Raw genomic sequence first — 19,239 nt, forward strand, 5'->3', positions numbered from 1 at the left:
TCCCCGGACGATACCGCCGACTGCGGCCTTTCGGCACCTTTATGGGAGATCGGACATACAGTACATACGTGTGTCGTAGCCTGTACTCTGTGAACATGTGATTTCCTATAAAATAAACATTTCTGTACATATTTTCAATAGTATTTTTATTTGAACAAATACCTGTGGAGCACGCGGTTCGACCGGCCCTCGACCGAGTCGCGCGCTCCGCGCTACATCACGATACATACAGCTTTATAAAAATAGTATGACTAGTGAAATGTTTACAATGAATTCGATTTAAAATTAGTAATACTATAAAGGTTGGAAGATCCCTGTGGAACTCGGGGAGTCTGAGGGAAGGCTCGGGTCACATTTATTTGTGAGAATTTTTAAAATTCTAGACGTGACAATTATACAATTATTTACAACAGCTAACACTAATATCAGTCATTATAACTGCTTGTGATATGCATTATTGCCGGGATATCACGAAGTACAAGTATTTACAAAGTAGATATGCTTTCAGCTACAAGTTACACAGATCCGAAAGGTTGTAAATTATACGTTCTTGATATGTTCTACACTACGTATTACACCACAGAATCGGTTAAATACAAAACAAGCAATGTAACATGGGTTGAGGAGGTAATACATATTTAGCAAATATTCAAATAGGATTAAAATACATACGGTTGAAATAGGCCTTACTGATTGTAGGTTTTCGTCAAATCAGCATGTTTACATATCAATTAACATCAATACGTGCCTAAATATTGTTTATTGTGATAATTTATCTTCAAATATCTCCAGTTATTTTTTTAGTTATTGCTTGTTGCCCATACCCATTATCACACCATTCTTTATATAAAATAAATGACAATCTTCTCGACGTATTTTCTCGTGATTAAAACCAACTACAAGCTGTTCAAATAGTGTCTCATTTGGAAATTATTTAAAACAATACAAAATGATTAAAGATAAGAAGAGAAAGATAATTTTAACTAAATAAAAATTATTCCCGCCACTTACAATTTTAGAATTCCTTCTTTTAAAAAGTTAAATTTATTTTTTAATTGGTTTGGAATTTGCTAATTTATCCTTCAGTTTAGGTTCTTTACAAAAAGGGGGAATGTTAAATTAGCTTAATGCCAGGAATTCACATTAATAATCTACTGTTAAAAAAATGAGAATGAGACACTATTTAAATCCCACCGTCTGGGCGGTCAGACGAAGGTGCCCAGCTTGGAGGGGCGGTCTCCGGCAATAATGAGATGGTGGCATTAGAGTAGTCGATGGCGGTCCTCCACACACTCCGCCTCGCTCTCGTCTGACTCTGAATGCGAGCACCAGGAGTCACTCCAGTGCTCGAACTCTTCCTTGTGGTGCTCGAGTGCCATCAAAGACGGGAATAAGCTGTCGCAAGCACTGCAACTGTAAAGAAGGTTTGTTAAAAATTAATTTAAAGGTATAAAGCATTTCACTTATTTGCATGATAAAATATTGATTAGAATGAAGCAGCACAGAAATATAGTATACAGCCTAGTGCGAAAGAGATAATCAAGAATGTTCTGAAATATTTCATTTCAATCTAATTAAGCGATATTTAATGGGGTATAGTAACGAATATTATAGAAAGGAGAGGAATTAAAAACTTATTTAGATAGTTTTATATTTCGGTAAAAGCGAAAATCCTAACTATAAGTGGCACTATACTATAAGTATGCCTAATGAAAAAGTAAGTATGAAATGTATTAAAAAGTAACTAGGCTGTATGGCGAAAAATATTTAATATACTAAAAAAAATTAGAGATCTGTAGGGTGAGGCGCGAAATTCAATATTTTTTGTTATTAATTGGATTTTATTCTATTTTTAGCGGTATTCAAAACATGATAGATTCAAAATTAAAATAGATATACATATAGTAATAAATAAATCATACCCGAAGTGCCGTTTCTTCTGTTGGTGGTCGGCCAGCTGGCGTCGAGTGGGAAACGAGCGGTCACACACATTACAGGTCAGGGCCTCTTCTGGAAAAAATAATATGAAAACAAAGGTTACTGCATGCCAAGATATTATAGTGATATAAAGTTAGGCCTTACTAAAAGTAGGCATACCTAGATATAGTGACGTTCTAGTTTTAAGCATGCCGATTCTATTATTTAAATTAGGCTTGAATAGGAAAGTGCGATAGGGTGCTACCAGATGTAGTTCAACCCTAAGGTTGCAAGTAAGTGATGTCCTGGGGGGTTAAAAAGGCCGCATCGGAACAATTCATATAAGAGAGCAATATTGCAAAATGCATATAAAAGTAAGTGCGCAATTGCTTTTTAGATGAATTGCTTTGATGTGGCCTTTTTAACCCCCCTAATCCTTAATAAAACAAGGCAAAGAGATTATGTACCATTGGAATCTAGATAAGTCTATAATAAAACAAAATTAAGACTTAAAAATGTTTATTAATTTCGTTTACTATTATTTCATAACTTTCCTTCATACCTATTTGAAACCCTTTTTGCAACACTTTATTGTCCACATAGTACCAATGTTTGTTCCAAATGCTCCCAACTTATCAGTACCATATTAAGAGGCGTTTTACATAAAGGTCACGAGATGATTGAAAATTCTGCAATAGTGTTTATTAAAAAAGGTACAAAATATTGAGCAGTATTTGACTTAACTATGATGTGCAATACAATTTGTAGCTAGAATATTCTAGTAATTAGCCTAAAAGATGCCAAAATAAGCCTAGTATAAGATATGTTTAGTAGGTAGGTAAATGCAGAGAAAAATGTATAGAGAAAATGTACAAAATTTTTAGAATGCGATTAGTAGATTTATACAAGGTGTGACGTCATGGTAACTTGAGTTTTGAGGACCGAAGCAAAGTGGAGCCGAAGTTTTAAATCGTAATTTATTTATCCTGATTTATGATACAGTCCCTAGTTGTGCTTTACTACATCCACGAGGAAAATATTTTCTATATGTCGCGCGTATTGTTTAAATTTATATCCTTTGTTTTAAATACGTTCAGCCACGCTGCCCCCACCAGCAGTAACTTGGATAATCCTTTAATTTTTGACATGTTGTCAAAATAGTAAAAAAAGCGGGTATGATGGGTTTTCATTAAATTTTCCCTCCTGTTTATTTATAAGTTATGTACATTCTGGCCAATTTTTTTAAAATGGAAGGAACTTCCCAAGTAGTTGTAGTATTCTCTTCACCACAATGAAGTATCTATAATATTCTACATTGGCGTTTTTATGGAAACATCTTAATAGTATATCATAATTTACAAATTCATAATAATAAGGCAAGTTTCAATAAATTAAAAGCTATTTATCCTAAAGTTCAGGTTGTTTCTTTGTAATAAATATGTATACAACTTACATTTATAATGAAAGTCGAGATTCTGTATTTTTTAATAACAGACATACCTTAAATTAGGGTTGTTTTGAAAGGAAAATTCTATGTAAGTATACTTTATAATTGCTTATCGACCTGATAGTTTAAGGTACGACTCCGAACCAACCACAGACCACAAACAGGCGAGCAGCGGTAAGGTTTCTATATCAATCTATACAATATTGCATTTCGAACCGAAATTCGGAAGCGAGCCATAGGAAAGAATCTTGATTTTCAATAGGTGTTCTCTAATAATACAACTAGGCACACCAAACACATGATTATTAGTTAGATGTGTTACAGACACAAGGCTCACATTCATGTGAGCCTAGCTCAACCACTCAACTATGGAGGCCATTGACCATAGCAAGAATTTTGCAAAGTATTTCATAGACCACCATAAGAAACCTTCACCTTCAAAGTCATACCTTTTAATTACCTTTGCAAAATCTTATTCATGTTCGATATACAAAACTTAACTTTAAATGCTATCAGCATAACTTTGGGTCAACCACAGTACATTTTGAAACTTGGCAACACATTTGCTGAGAGCAACATTGATGTCTGCAACTGTTTTAGTTAACCACTTTTAAAAATTTAAAAGCACTGGGTAATCAAACAATTCCTTTGAATTTTTAAATTAACATTCTAATAATTTATTCGGAACAAAAAGTATTTAAAAGTCAATTTTTCACATACAGACATCAATGACCAACCTTAAGCGAAGAAAAACAACAGAGCCTGAAATCTTTGTTAAATGGGTAAAGTGTTTGATACGGAGGACTTGAACATGCTTCCGAAGAACCTCGCTCCGGTGGAACCTCCAGGGATGGACCCCATCATCATCCAGAACAGGGCCATGACTTGGAACACTGCAAACACTATGGTCCACGGTGTGCTTTGTAGATGTAGCGCACAGTATAGTGTGCCGAAGAGTGTGAACCCATACAAAGATGTATTGAGGGCTTTCTCTTTTGAAAACAGTGACTTAATGTGGTTCCATGGACCATAGAGGAAGCTGAAGCTGAAATTACAGAAAAAAACAGTTTTATTTACACTTTATTGCACAGAAGGAACATAAAGTATAAACAAAATAAGAAAAAAAAATACACAAAAGGTGGCCTTAGCAATAAGGTAGTAGTAATCTCTTCTGAAAAACATCATAAAAATAATAATTCTGAATAACCACTCTACAGTCGTTGGTAATTATAGCTACCGATTCCAAATTCACCTCAGGAGTCGATGGTAGCTATACTTACCAATAGTCGGGGTTCCGTTAGGGTGACCAATTTTATGGATTAACTAGTTTTACAAGCTAGTATAGATTATAAAATTATACTAGTATTGTGTACTATAAAAATCCTTACTAGGTGGTATTTGCATCTCTTCCCTATGAGTTGGTAACATTAAAAAAACAACTGTCGAAGTCAGACGAGTGTTGGTCGAGTCTACTGTCAACTACTGTGTTTGCGATTGAGTGTTTTAGACAAGAAATATGCCGTAAGTATATAAAATATATTATTTTTATTGATTAGCATACATCTTGAATATATCCTCTACCGTTTTCTACAAAAACCTGAACATTTAAGCCATGATTTTGTTCCAAAAACATTAAGAGAAAAATATCGTATCAAAAAAAACGTCTCTTGACACTAAAATGGAGGCAAATTACGGAATATTACACGACGCATTATATTTTATAATGTTTTAAATATACCACGTTACTTATTAGTTACTCGTGGAAACACATTATTTACCGAAATAAACAATTATTTCAGCAGATGCCCAGGATATTGATTGCAGGGTACACCAAATTTGGTCAACTTTCATCATGGTAACTAAACCTACCATCGACTTATCTGGGTTTAAGGGTTCGTACAAACGGAGCGCTAGCGTTATTTTAATTTCAGTTCTAAACAATGACTTTTTTTTCAGAGATGCTATAGTTCAGCTATAGAGAGGACACAGAGAGTAATTACAAAAAAAAAAAACGAATTACTAAACTGCCAGTAGATGTCCGACAGGAGCTTACGGACAGAAAGCGGCAGGCGCAATTAGATTTAGCAATAAGGCCGCCTTTTGTCTCTAGTGTCTCGATTTATTTGTTTGGTACGTCATTTTGTGCAATCAAGTATATTGTATTGCAAGACTGTAATTTTAAATTCTAATAAAAAATATATATTTTTAAGGTCCGAATGTTAAGTGCTTGGTAAAAAATGTAAATAAAACAAGCATTCAATTATAAATTGGTTTTAGTTCATATTAATAAACCTTAATTTTTCTACTGGTTTTCTTTAATTCCTGAAATCACACACACAAAATGTCTATGTCAATCTTACCCGTTATTGGTAACCATAGTTACCATCGACTTAAAAAGGCAGAAACGCTCAGTGCGAACAGAAACTTAGCGAGGGCGGCCATCTTGGTAAGAATACGGTGTTACAAATAAGTCGTGACCAGGTGTTATATTTATATTTCTTGTGTTTAAACTAAATAACATTAAAATATAATTTGAATACTAGTAAAAAGTGTAAGAAATGCGCTTTCAAATAAAAATTATTACAGTCCCTAGAACATGATACTTTACATGCTATTAACAGGCATGGCTGGGATAACTGAAAAAATGAGCGGATTCTGTCAATTCTAATTGGATTTGAGATAGATTTTATAATGTGATCTTTTTTATTTTTATCTAATTAGAATCATTGCACATCTGGCTTGCTGTTTCTGAATTTTCTTTATTATAGCCACAGTAGTTTTTGAGTTACAAGCCTATTTATAACACGCCACGATATCGCCCACCGAACGCCGCGCAAGTTCGAAATGCCTGGACTGTTGAGGCTAGATTTGCTAGTGCGCCTGGACTGTCAAGTGGATAAGCACTTTTTACAGCCTTTTTTCAGTTGTATTATAATATTGTTGCTTATACTTGAGATAAACAAGTAAATGTTAAATGAAATGGGAGTAACAAGATATCATTATCTGTTGTTGATCTAATATAAATAAATATACCTTTACTGCAGCAGTGCAAAGAGAGATAAACAACATCAAATGTCTAATTTGAATTTGATAAATTGTTACTTACTGATAAAGCTTTAGTTATTTAGATAAAGATAGTTGTATATGATGGGTGTTTAGACTAATATTGAATATTTCATAAGTATTTACTATAAAGTTAGTCTTGATAATTATATTATTTTAAAAACAGCATTTGTTCCATGTGCAGGTTTTTAATTAATATATTCTTACCTGAATATTAAAAATAAGCTTCCCAGAGTGAATAACAGAGCGAACTTTCTGGCTTGTAGCAGTAAAATCGGTATATACAGGAATGACAGAATGAAGCATAAAATTCCGAAGAACAAACACACTCCGAAGCCCATAAACCGCTGCGTTCGGCTCTGTAAAAATCAGAAATATTATATCACTAACCAGTTTGTGGTCGCGGTGATGATTCATATAATCATCTGTACTATCAAATAACAATAGGTCATGTAAAGTAGGTCAGAAGTACTTACCAATGTACAGTATTCTTTCTGAACTTCTTCGAACCATGTTCCTGCGCTGCTAGTACTACTAGGCGTCTCGTCATTGTTCCTAGATAAAAAGCTAGGAGTTGAGAACGGTAAACTAATCTTGTAACTTCTTCGGTTCTCGTTTTGTAGCAAATATTGATCCAAATCAGACTTCAACGTCGCCATCTCGTCAGAACTTTATATTATTAGGCTTCTATTAAAATTTAAGGCGGTTCTATGCGTATTTATTGCAAAATTTTGATAAAAATATCGTCATCACAAGACAATAGTTCACGGAACACAAACGAAAAGTGACGTTTGTTGACTGACAGCGGCTGTCAAACGTTGGAACTAGTGATGCGCATGTACCGTAGATTATCGATTAACAATGTAGTCGAGTTCCCGAGTTCGATTTTTGGTGGTATTTTTAACCCTATTTATTTACAACTACAATACAAATTATTAATTAATTTTAAGATACATACCATAGTCTGTATCGTCACTGAAGTCATCGTGGGCATGCCGCCGTATGTTGTTGTTATATCGGTCATGCGCACAAGGAGGGCAGACGCCGCGTGTGTCGCGTTCATCTAAGTCTGTGCTACTCGCGTCCGATTCCGCCTCCGCTTCTTCGATGTGAATATTATCTTCTGTCTGCCTGTTATCGAGTTTCTCGTTCGATGACAGTTGATTGTAGTTCTTTCGGGGTGGGCGCGACTCTGTTAACAAGACCAAACGGTAAGTGTGTTTGATTAAAATAATTATTACAATGCCGTAAACCTATAAAAACTTATATTATTGTTATTGTATGCTTAAATGTACCTATAGCTATTTTTGTCCATTAAGCTTTCTTTTCAATCTTTATTTTCGGTATTATGTAGGCTATGCAAATTGCATAGATAACTTCTTAAAAGAAGGGTTTTAATGGAATAATTCGTTTTCGGCTGAAAAATTTGTGTATATTTAAAGCCACGAATGTTTTGATAAAGGCAATCAACAATACGTAAGAGATAACGTCAAAAATTGTCTGTGCCACAAACTAAAAAAAAGATTTCAATATGCTAGTATTTTAATATAACGTGTTGTGCATCTTTAGAGTGGTCTACTCTAGGGGGGTATCAAATATTAGTTACTTTCGTCTAACATGCATGACGCAAGAGGTCATCTGAGCACAGCAGGCAATTAATTACAAGAGTACCTAACACTATTTGAGCAGAGCCAAACAAAAATAAATACCTAAACGAGCTTAATTGCTCGTAAAGTATTTTGTCGAGTGCACGTTCATTAAGGTTTGTACCTACCTACTTCACAATTAATTTTCCAAACTTTTATTACGCGTAATTTGATAGCTCAGACATTGTCAAACTTTTATGTTAAGCATTTAGATAGACAGATAAAACAATTATTAGGCCTATAGACACACATGCATACATAAAAGTAAAAGATTAGATACGAACAGCTGATCAACAGAGGAGAAGCTCTGTATTTAACACGCTAGCTAAGTATGTATGTGTGCTGCAGCAGCGCAAAACGGTTATAGCTCAGCGCAAGTTTTTGCTCTCACGAACAAAACGCTGATTTTCAGCTACAACACGGCTCGAGAAAACCGCAGGTATGCCAACCGAGCTAACCGACGATGTTTGCCAATAAAATTCGATAGATAGGTACGAAAGAAAACTTTAGTATAAAATGCTTAAAATCAATAAGTAGGTAAATGATATAAAGGTTTTTATTAAAAGTCTTGTATAATAGCATGTGCTGTTATACAAAATTGCGTGTATATTTTATATATATTATACAAAAGATGCATAAATAATTAAAGTTTCAAGTTTGCAACTTGCAATATTATGCAGCATCTATCTGTTTCTGTGTATCCAAAAGTAGAGATTTTATTTGTTCCTTAAAAGTAATTTTATCGATAGATAAAAAAATCGATAGATATTGGTAAAAATAAAAGGAAACTCTGCACCAGCCTCAGGTGTTTAAGGGAGAATTATTATAGATGAAATAGCATTTCTATTTACTTACGGTTGTTTAAAGCTCTTTACCTAATAATAAACTCTGTTATATATTTGAAAGTGAGTTTTATAGTGCTATTATTTATTCAAAGAAATATTCTTGTTACAGATAACAATGGACAAAAATAATCCAAGTATCGCGGTTCTGGGCGCTGGTGTAGTAGGAATGACAGTAGCTCGAATATTGCAGGACAGACTGAGAAATGTAAACGTGACGGTGCTGGCAGACAAGTTTCAAGAGGACACGGTGAGTGCTGTCGCAGCAGGAATCTTTCGCCCTGGAACCAGTTTTAAAGGAGCTACGAAGGAAATTACTAAGCAGTGGATCAACGACTCTTGGTATTACTGGCAACATATACTCAACACATCAGAAGCACCACAAGCCGGCGTCATGGCGCTGTCTACCTACATATTCTCAAAAAATAACTATCACGTCACAAGAAATCATTTAATAGAAGACTTAGTACCCAGCTATCGACCTGTAGATGCTAATGAGTTGAAACTGTGTGGTGAAGGATGGAAGCACGGGTCATACTTTTCCACTGTAAAAATTGGATGCGAAAGATACTTGCCTTGGGCTGAGAGAATATTTATGGAAAAAGGCGGGAAAATTGTTCAAAAGAAAATCAAGAATTTCACATCACTACCACAGAAGTTCGATTTAGTTTTCAACTGCACCGGAATGGGCGCGAAATATTTATGTAATGATTATGATTTGGTGCCGATGCGGGGTCAAGTAATAAAAGCTAGAGCGCCGTGGTTGAAGACGGCATTCTACGGGGATTATGATACGTATATTATACCTGGGCACGACGGGATTGCTACTTTAGGCGGGGTGCGGCAGTATGATAGTTACAATATGGAAGTTTGTAAGCACGACGCTGCCGCTATATTTGAGAGGTGTTGTGAGTTATTGCCGTCATTGAAAAAGGCGGAAATTGTGAGTCATAAAGTAGGGCTGCGACCTCACAGAGTGCCAGTGAGGGTAGAGCCCGAGTTGATAGACGGTGTGAAGGTAGTTCACTGTTACGGCCATGGTGGTTACGGTGTGATGTGCTCCCCGGGGACAGGATTGCAAGCGGTGAAAATAGGCGTCGACTTGATGAAAAGTAATTTAAAAAATAAATTATAAACAAAATATTATATTTTGTAAAGAATTATTTGAAGACAAGTCTTCCAGTTAAGATAATTTCATTTTCTTAACGATGTAGTTAAGTAATTTGTGTTTGTACCTACATTAGTAAGTTATCTTTAAATTGTTATTGTTTATTTATACAGCACTTATCATAAAATATAAATAACTGAGTACAATAAATGGTATTTGATAATAATTAGTGGCTGTGGTGTGTGTTATAGTCTTATTGCATCCTTATCTCCGTCAAACCAACACGTCTCGGTAGTAGGTGGAACAATAATTATTATTCTTATTCTTTATGAGTTTGAATTCATGTTTGGATCACAGGTAATTGATTCAATTTTAATTTACTTATTTAAATTCAGCTTTAAGAACATTTTCAACAGGTAGAGTCCGAAGACGACAATGTTTAAATACAATAAAATTATTTACATTCTTAAGATATAAGAACATTAATATACAAAATTATTAATGATATTTTATTATATTTTTGTAATACTATTTTAATCATATTAGTAACAATAATAACAATAACAATTACCTATACATTATGTTAAATAAAGTAATTGGCCGCTGTGAACTTGATATCAGGTGGTGTCTAAGATTTGCGCCTGGTTAATACAAATTGGTTCAGGGTTGATATTGAGCCGCCAAAGCCCCCTGGACTGACTGCTTATCGTACTCGAATAAGCCAATATTCCGAAGCACGGATCACCTTACTTTCGGAGAATCGGATGGTAAACCTGGAATGCCCTGACCAAACATAGTAATTTTTGTGAAAAGTACCCAACGGGATTCGGCTTCGCGAACTTTGGATCGTGAGGCTATTCACAGAGGTCACTGAACACTTTGTATTCCGTTCGGTCGCACCCACCAGTAGCACGTAAGCTTCACATAACCATTTACCAATAAAGATTACTTACAGACGCGAGTAATGTATGTAAAACCTGGATTGCCACGTGTTTCGGCTGGCGCATTGCGCTTCAACCTAACGCCTGAAAACAGCCCTGGATTAAAGTTGGTACCACACCGACCACTGTGCCGGATTCAGTTCACTGCGCTAATTGTGTTAAATAAGCCATTAGCCGTCGGCAATTTGAGTGTACTGTACCAACCAGGCTTGTTTTCAGCTAGTTCGTGGTTAGTTTCAAAATTACAAACTATAATTAGGAACTTACGGTTACTTAGGTATTTACTTGAGTAAGTACCTACATAACGGAAGTACATAGCTTGTGTTATTATTTATTATGTATAATTTAGTAACCCCGGTATCGAACCTGCACCAATGAGTTATTAATTTACCTTAAATGCAGTTTTCACTAACACAGTTGGCTCGACCGTTATAGACGGCGATACGGCTCACCACGTTGGTCTAACAGAAAGCTCGGTGACGCGTGGGTACTTAGTTCATATTGCGACGTACCTCTGACTACTCCAATTGGGATATAGTGGTGGACTTACGATCAGTACTTTTCCAAGAAGACTAACATGCGTAAAATATTCAATAATACTATGTAAGTATTGAAGGGACACTCTGCCAATATGAGCTTGAAGTGAGCAAACAGAAACTTTGTAGAAAAGGTTATTATAAGGTAAGTATTTATTGAGGAGATATGAATACATGGGATTAACTGTCTGATTTTAGGCAGTCAAGTTACTAAATTGTATTTTTTTTTAGTGAACGTCTAGGGAGGTTTTTCTTGCAACTTCTTTTCCCCGGCTATACAGGTTGTGAAAAGCTGCAGTAGTTTTAGGCGAAGACATCCGTTATTGAAAATTGACAATTGAAAGTGTAAAACTATGTGACCTACTAATTAAATATATTTTTTTAAATTTGAGCTTTATTTACATCATCCCCTGATGCATCATCATTCATTCATCACCACCCCATTAACGTCCCCACTGCTGGGGCACGGGCCTTCCCTATGGATGGATAGGGAGATCGGGCCTTAAACCACCACGCGGGCCCAGTGCGGATTGGTGGTTATTAACGACTACTAATGCAGCCGGGACCAACGGCTTAACGTGCCTTCCGAAGCACGAAAGTTGCTTAACTTCAACAATCGCAGACCGAGCGCGTTTACCGCTGCGCCACCGAGCTCCTTTATTTAAGTCGTAGTAACGCGACACACGGAAAGATCGAGATATTTGTTTTAAGTTACCTGGCCGTGTAACAGGGTAAAAATTGTGCTCGGACGAAACAAAATCAATGAAAATATACTCAGATATTCCACGTTTTGCAACACAGAGTAGGTAGGCAAGTAGGAAATAATCGAATTTAGCGATGCCCCTCGCTTCCTGGGCTTTCGGATAATTAATTAGAAACCGCATTTTACCTGAAACCATGGATTATATTATTATATGTAATGTATATGAAGTAAACCATAATTCCCGGGTGGCACAGAATGTGTTGGTAAAAATATAGACGCGAACTTTAGAGACTGATTGCGAATGAATAAGTAACTATCTATTTTACATATAAGGTACTTAGTTATAGTACCATAGTAACAAATTACACGTACCTAAATGGTATTATGTTGTACTAGAAGTGATCAAAAAGTGTTTACCATCCCGGGGGTATGTCGTAAAAATTATATACATTATTTATTGACGAAGAGAGTCCCTTATGTAGATAATGGCCCCGATTCCTGCAGACACCTCCTAATTTTACTTTAAGTTATATCTGTCATTTTCTTATCCGCCGAAAAGGAAAGGGACGGATAATTGACAGCTCTTAATTTTAGGAAGAATGAGAAAATGAATGAATAACCCGGGCGAATCAAAAAGGTATCTCGCTGGTATGCAAACCGTTTGACGTGTGCTGTGAACATAATTCTGTCGGGTTATTGGCTTTGGGTTATTGTGTTCCATAATTGTATGCCTGTCGATTACCTGTCCCTTTCTTTTTCAGCGGATAAGAAAATAACAGGTATAACTTAAAATAAAATTAGATGGCGTCTGCAGGAATTAGCACCATTACCTACCTATTATTATTTATTATCTGGAAGTAGCATTTATTCTATGCTTTTGCCATAGAATTAAGAATAATACTACAAACATATAAAAATATCAGCGAGCCAGGTAGGTACATATCACAAAGAACATTTGTTAAAGGTGATTTATTAAATAATTTAATTTGGTAATTTCAGCCCAGGGCGCGTTCACAAGCATTCTCATCTGCAAAGAGCTTACTGAGTAATTGTCCAATTTGTATGAAGATACGTACGGAGGGCATGTTCTTGTTCCCTCCCCTCGCCCTTCGACCCACATCCTCGTGTCGCCAGTATATGCTACCAGTGAGGTAAGATGGCAGGGACATAGAATAATACTACGCAAAGAACGGACACTGTCCGTCCCGCGCCATTTTGTATCGATGCCGAGCTCACCCCCTCTGGCTCATACTTTAGTCTTAAATGGCCGTAAGACGCTAAGGAGTAAGAGAGAGAGCGCGCGGACTGTGTCTAGCTCGCACTTACTTGTTAGGCCGCACACAGTGTGGTATAGGTACAAAGTAAAGGCGTGAGAAAAAAAGATAGGTGATAAAATGTATTGCTCTTACAGCTGTCAAATTAATCAAAAGATAACGTTAATATGTGACGCTATAGTTGATGAATTACGTATACATGTAGACGCTTGTGAACTGTGTACATTTATTGTATCATTTGGCAAGCTGCTTAGGGCGACGTTACTCTGGATTCCGCACAATTACGCGCCTACCTCCGGGCAGGAAGATGGTCCCAGGGCTGCTCACGTGGAAAACTGCGCCGTAGTAACGTGGATATACTGTCAGTAGGACAGCTGGGTTATAATTAAAACACATAATACCCGGTTTCTTACCGCGTTAATCAGGGATATGAAACTCCCGATATTTCAACACTGTTGCAAATGGCAACTGGGTTATGTTATCATAATCATTCAATTTATTTCATTAATACTTAGATAAGAATATGTGATAGTCCTGTTTTGAGAATGCGTGACTTATTTCATAGTGTAACGGCTTCGATTCCCACTTTATGAGTTTGAATTCATATTTGGATCATAGATCGCTGATGTCACATGGTTTTCAGCATTATGGCCCGGTTAATATACCATAGAATAAGAAATAATACTACGAATAGAACGGTAACTCTACTGTCCACCAGCTTCTGAGTTAAGATTTAACAGGACTTCTGAGCTAAGGTTTTTTACAGAAGCGACTGCTTGTCTGACCTTCTAATCCACGAAGGGAATACCAGCCCAATACAGGTTAGGTCACATATCGCCGAAAATGCATTTCTCGGGAATGTGGGTTTCCTCACGATGTTTTCCTTCACCGCTGAGCACGCGATAATCATTTGTTTAGGCATAGGAACTACTTGTTCTTAATAAATGTTTTGATACAATTTCAGTTACTTGCGGTGCCAAGCATTCATATCTTCTAAATAGTCACCAACTTTACAATACCTTTTTTACAAAGTTTCTGTTTAATCACTGCCAGTACTGCATATAGGTAGGTAAGTGCCTACTTACTTAAAATTCGGACGAACACCTTAGAAACATGTTTCATAGCGATTTGTCTTTCCCGAAATTTCGATAAAGAAATTCACTGTTACACTAGCAAACAAATAGCGAAGTTTTCCAAAAGAAACTCTATAATATAGAACCTTCTCACGTCTTCAGCAGACAGTCCTATTTGTCCCGGCATCCGTTTTTGTCCCACAATATGTCCCGGCCGTCCTGTTGGCTACAAATGACCACAATGTCTCGCTCCCGGGCGTTTTTGTAGCTGAATAGACAATATGGTTACATATTGTCCTTTAAACGAGATATCTCGGATCATGCGTGTACAAAATAGACCCCTTCTGTTGTAGTAATAGTACCCGTTTTAATGTCGCATAATTAGAATGATAGCAGGACAGAGATATTGTTTTTTTTTTGTGTTTTAGTTTTCCTCCAAGGGCAAGGCAAAGATAACTATGCCCATACAGCCATGTCTTATGTTTTTTCTTGATAATGATTAATGAAATGATGAAAGGTGATGACGATGAATGATGTAACCTAAGCCCCGTAAGTAGTAACCAGGACCAACGGTTTAATGTGCTTTCCAAAGCACGGATCATCTTTCTTTTGGACAATTAGGTGATCAGCCTGTAATGTCCTATAACTTAACCAGGGACCGATAGCAATAAGCGCTTGATGAGGGAAATCGTTGTGCACGCCGGCGGGGTCGGTATCGGTGTCCTGAAATGATGGAGCACATCATGAAATAATCAATTCTAAGATCTGGCCATGACAAATATGTATATTTTACTGAATTGAAATGTGAAATTCATTAGACTCGCGAGGGTGTTATTAACAAAGAGGTGAATAGAGTTAAATGGGATTGAAAGCCAAATTTGATAATTAATCCTGCGCCATACTAAAGGTACAGGAATAGATTGAACGAATGTATTGACATAAATAGTAATATCGTAGTAAGTGACATTTTATAGTCTCTGCCTATCCCAACGGGAAATTAGCGAGATATTATGTGTGTAAATAGCGTAATACTACTGCCTGTTGGGCGTAAGCCTCCCCTAAATCAACCGAGAAGCACCTACCATGCTGTTCCAGTCCCCGAAGCACGGAATCATATTATTGCTTTTCAGGACAATCAGTTTATTCAGCCTGCAATGTCTAAGCCAAATAAAGGGCAGTCTCACAAAGTGATTACAACAATGTCACTATCGGGCATCGAATGTGGACCATGCATTTCAAAAAAGCATAAAAACAAAATCTTAAGTTTTTACGTAGGTACGGTCACGAGTACTAATATGTATACACTTTGAAACCATGTCATGTCACATTAACATTTTTGTCAAATTTGATAGTGCGACAGGGTTTTAAAGTGGGTAGATGAAATATCATCTTCATTTCCTACATTTATGTATTTCCATATTATTAATTATACACGGTGGCACAGAAGTTTCGGTTCAAAATGAAAAATTAGATAGAGGCTACCAGAAACACCCCCATGTATGTTCAGCGATTATTTACGGTTTATGAGATATGATTCATTTTGTACCTTTTTCTAGATTTTCTAGCTTACTTACTTCAGAAATCATCATTTAGTCGCTATCTTTTTCTTAATAATTCTTTTATTTTACTTTATTCGTAACAATATGTACCGATAGAAGAAAAAATAAAAACAGTCAAATCATAGATAGAAAAAAAGTTATTGGAAGTTAAAGTTCTTAGAACTTAATCAAAGAAAAAAAAATTATTGAAGGAGCTATGGACTTTGAAACATTTTCAAAAACTGCTCGATTTAATAGGCTTTTATAAACATACAGGAAAAAGTATCCTTAAAAGGGGCAAAAAACGAAGTTATTGACGCTCAAAGATTGCAAGGTCGACAGATTTCCAGGAAAATTTTATTTTCTCATACATATAATAGTAAAATATTTATAAATAATTATGTTTACGTAACTTGTTTCTTCGTAGAGAGGCATCTAATATAATGTATGGATTTACCCACTAATCCAATAAGACCGAATGTGATTGTTTCCGGTGCCCTTATCCCTTTCTTATCAGATCTTAATCTCATCCATCCGTTACATCTCCTCATAATTCCTATAATAATGAAAAATGTGTTGCCATAAGGTTCATCATATCCAGCTTACGACATCGTATCAACAGTGGCTGCAAGTTGTCTTTGATTACTTGTGGCTCTGCCTACCCCATTAGGGATTACGGGCGTGAGTTTATGTATGTATGTATGTCTTGCCTGTGTTTGGGTGAAACGTTTAGAATGTTCTGTACTTATTTAAAATGTAGAAACTTAAAATATGTATGGAAGACGGTGTCTCCTAATTATATATTTTTTTGTATTCTGAGGATAATAAAAACATAAAAAAATTTGCTAGCTAAGTTACACCTTATTGTAACCTTTACTTAGAATCTATTACTTTCTTAACTGCTTTGTTTTGCTTTCTTAAAACGTCTTTTATTGAAGTTACAAAACATGGTTAGCTATCTTTTTACGCAGTAATATGTTTCATTTCTGGTTTTTTACTTTTCTCATTTCTTGTTTGTCCTTTTTATGGCGTATTTGAGGAAATGACATCAAAGTTGGGCTCAGTTGGGTGAGTTCATCAGGTTTAACGTGACCCAAGTTGGATGTACGCGGCGCTTTGGATCGAGATTACTCCGAAATAGGATTACGACGTTGTTAGTTTCTCCCATAAGGATTTTTGAAAATAGAACCAGTCAGGCATTTTAAATGTCGAATGCTTCACGTATGTATCCTCCAAGGGGTAGGCAGAGGTGTATAGTTATACACCCACTCCTCACCAGTGATGTTTAAGTCCCATGTACGGTCACGAGCATTAGGTATACACTTTGGTACCATGTCACATTAACTTTTTTGACAAATTGTACTGTAAGTCTCACTAAATGTCAAATATGTTAGTGCGACAGAGTCCTAAAGTGGGTACATTATATTGCTCATGACTGTACTAAGAAAGAAAGAAACATTGATTATTTTCTTTGTTATGGCTTGCTATTCTGTCTTTATTTCATGTTTCTTACTTCTAATTTCTAAACCTTGGCCGCTATAATAATCGCCCTAAAAAATATATTAACAAATAATTGGACTATGAAATGAGCACACCGCTCCTACGCGCATGCGCGAACGAAGAAGATACTGAGTCGGCGCGTCAGAGTGCGCAGCCATCTTCCGAAAATATCTGTGAACATGGTGTGTGTGTAAAACTATAAACTATCTTTAAAATTATACTAAACAACTAAAACACTAAACTAATTATCTTAAAACTATGACTAACCCGGCCGGGCACTAACAAACTAATAAAATACTAATAAAACATAGAATTAAACTGAGGAGACCAGTGAGCAGCGGCGGCCGAGGTAAGTCTTAATCTTATTCTTTTTCTTTACACCTTTTACTTTGAAGCGGGCCAGGGCAGTTCTCTCCCCACGTCTATTCTTTATTTTAATTTACAAACCCATTTTTCTATAAAATTTCATTCCAATTGGCCTCTGGCTTACGCAGCACGACAGAACGTCCGTTCAAGCCACGCCATTTTTAAGTGGTCCTAATCGAGCGCGAATTTCCTATGGATACTGGGTTCAATTTCAATAGAAAACTCCAGTTTACAGTGTATTGTCTTTCCAACCTAATTCTCTCTCTATTTACATTGATACTTTTGTAATAAAACATTCAATAACTCATTTTTACGAAACTTCTGTGCTTGGATAAAACATTTAAACTTGGTAGGGTTATATCAGTAATTACCTACCTACGCGTGTGGATATTATTATTACATATTACTATTCGAATCTTGACTTAATATCAATACCTACTACACCCTACTATAACCATGGACGATAATTCTAAATTAAACCTTCTTGTAATTAGACGTGAATATATATTCCGTGATATTCAAATATTGTTTGATTTGTCGCAACAAGTAGCTACAGATCCATCAAAGGTCAATGCCTTCAAAAGTCGTTACAAACGTGTAGAATCAATTCGTCAGGAATATTTAAATGTCGTTCATGATATTCATACATTAATGCTGACTATAAATCCGAAAGAGGTTATTGATATGAAAACGGTGGAAGCGTTCGACACTCTTTACTACGCCGTCGAAGCCGCGGCAGATCAGCTGATGCCGAAACCACGGGAGCGAGTCGATGACCGTGCGTTGGGCGAGTCCACTGCGAATTCAGCCGCGAAATTCAAACCTATTGCGCAGGTCAGATTGCCGAAAATTGAACTGCCTAAGTACGATGGGAATATTGAACATTGGCAGACTTTTTATGATACATTTTTGTCACTTGTACATGAAAATGAGAACATAAGTACAATCGAGAAATTTCATTATTTGATTTCTTGTCTTTCTGGCTCCGCTTTATCGGTCGCAAAGGGCGTTCCAGTCACTGTTAACAATTATCAAATTGTATTCGACGCTCTCGTTGAACGTTTTCAAAACAAACGCATTTTAGCCGCGAACTATTTGGATAAAATATGTAACCATGCACCTTTGCGAAACTGTAACCTGAACGAATTACGTAATTTAACAAGTTTATTACAAGAATCAGTCAACGCTCTTAAAGCTATAAAAATCGATAACCTTGGGGAATTTATTTTATTTTATTTATCATCTCGAAAATTGGATGTTGATACACGAAAGCGCTTTGAAACCC

The 19,239-nt window shown here is 36.1% G+C and overlaps 3 protein-coding genes and 1 long non-coding RNA gene across 5 annotated transcripts in view; 2 read left to right on the forward strand and 2 right to left on the reverse strand.

Moving 5' to 3' along the window:
• Positions 1–125: 125 nt before the first annotated feature.
• Positions 126–19,239, reverse strand: part of LOC126370311 (uncharacterized) — a 279,505-nt gene continuing 260,391 nt past the window's right edge. For both annotated transcript variants that reach the window (XM_050015161.1, XM_050015162.1), the window contains exons 2-4: positions 7,386–7,619; positions 1,923–2,010; positions 126–1,413 (exon numbers count right to left, since the gene is read on the reverse strand). In XM_050015161.1, coding sequence (XP_049871118.1) covers positions 1,263–1,413; positions 1,923–2,010; positions 7,386–7,619 — 473 coding nt within the window. In that variant the 3' untranslated portion in view covers positions 126–1,262. The remainder of the gene's footprint in view (positions 1,414–1,922; positions 2,011–7,385; positions 7,620–19,239) is intronic.
• LOC126370308 (uncharacterized) lies at positions 2,420–7,220 on the reverse strand. The gene is made up of 3 exons (XM_050015158.1): positions 6,904–7,220; positions 6,635–6,786; positions 2,420–4,409 (listed from the first exon to the last, which is right to left on the reverse strand). Exons 1-3 carry the CDS (start codon positions 7,084–7,086, stop codon positions 4,139–4,141), a joined length of 606 nt encoding a protein of 201 aa, XP_049871115.1. The 5' UTR covers positions 7,087–7,220; the 3' UTR covers positions 2,420–4,138.
• On the forward strand, positions 4,568–5,573 carry LOC126370351 (uncharacterized). The gene is made up of 3 exons (XR_007566867.1): positions 4,568–4,885; positions 5,164–5,219; positions 5,321–5,573. It is a non-coding gene; the product is annotated as an uncharacterized LOC126370351 (long non-coding RNA).
• LOC126370265 (D-aspartate oxidase) lies at positions 7,501–10,252 on the forward strand. Its single transcript, XM_050015087.1, has 2 exons — positions 7,501–7,638; positions 9,028–10,252. The coding sequence occupies exon 2, from the start codon at positions 9,034–9,036 to the stop codon at positions 10,048–10,050; it is 1,017 nt and encodes a 338-aa protein (XP_049871044.1). The 5' UTR covers positions 7,501–7,638; positions 9,028–9,033; the 3' UTR covers positions 10,051–10,252.

The sequence above is a fragment of the Pectinophora gossypiella genome, chromosome 10, assembly GCF_024362695.1.
Source record: "Pectinophora gossypiella chromosome 10, ilPecGoss1.1, whole genome shotgun sequence".
NCBI lineage: Eukaryota > Metazoa > Arthropoda > Insecta > Lepidoptera > Gelechiidae > Pectinophora > Pectinophora gossypiella.

Bases quoted from the DNA above. Each gene is read 5' to 3' on its own strand.
- LOC126370308 (XM_050015158.1), bottom strand. From the start codon at position 7,086: ATGGCGACGTTGAAGTCTGATTTGGATCAATATTTGCTACAAAACGAG. The intron at 6,787-6,903 runs GTAAGTACTTCT...TGATTTTTACAG, and splicing joins AGAAAGAATACTGTACATTG to AGCCGAACGCAGCGGTTTAT. The intron at 4,410-6,634 runs GTAAGAATATAT...CTGTAATTTCAG, and splicing joins AGCTTATTTTTAATATTCAG to CTTCAGCTTCCTCTATGGTC.
- LOC126370265 (XM_050015087.1), top strand. From the start codon at position 9,034: ATGGACAAAAATAATCCAAGTATCGCGGTTCTGGGCGCTGGTGTAGTA.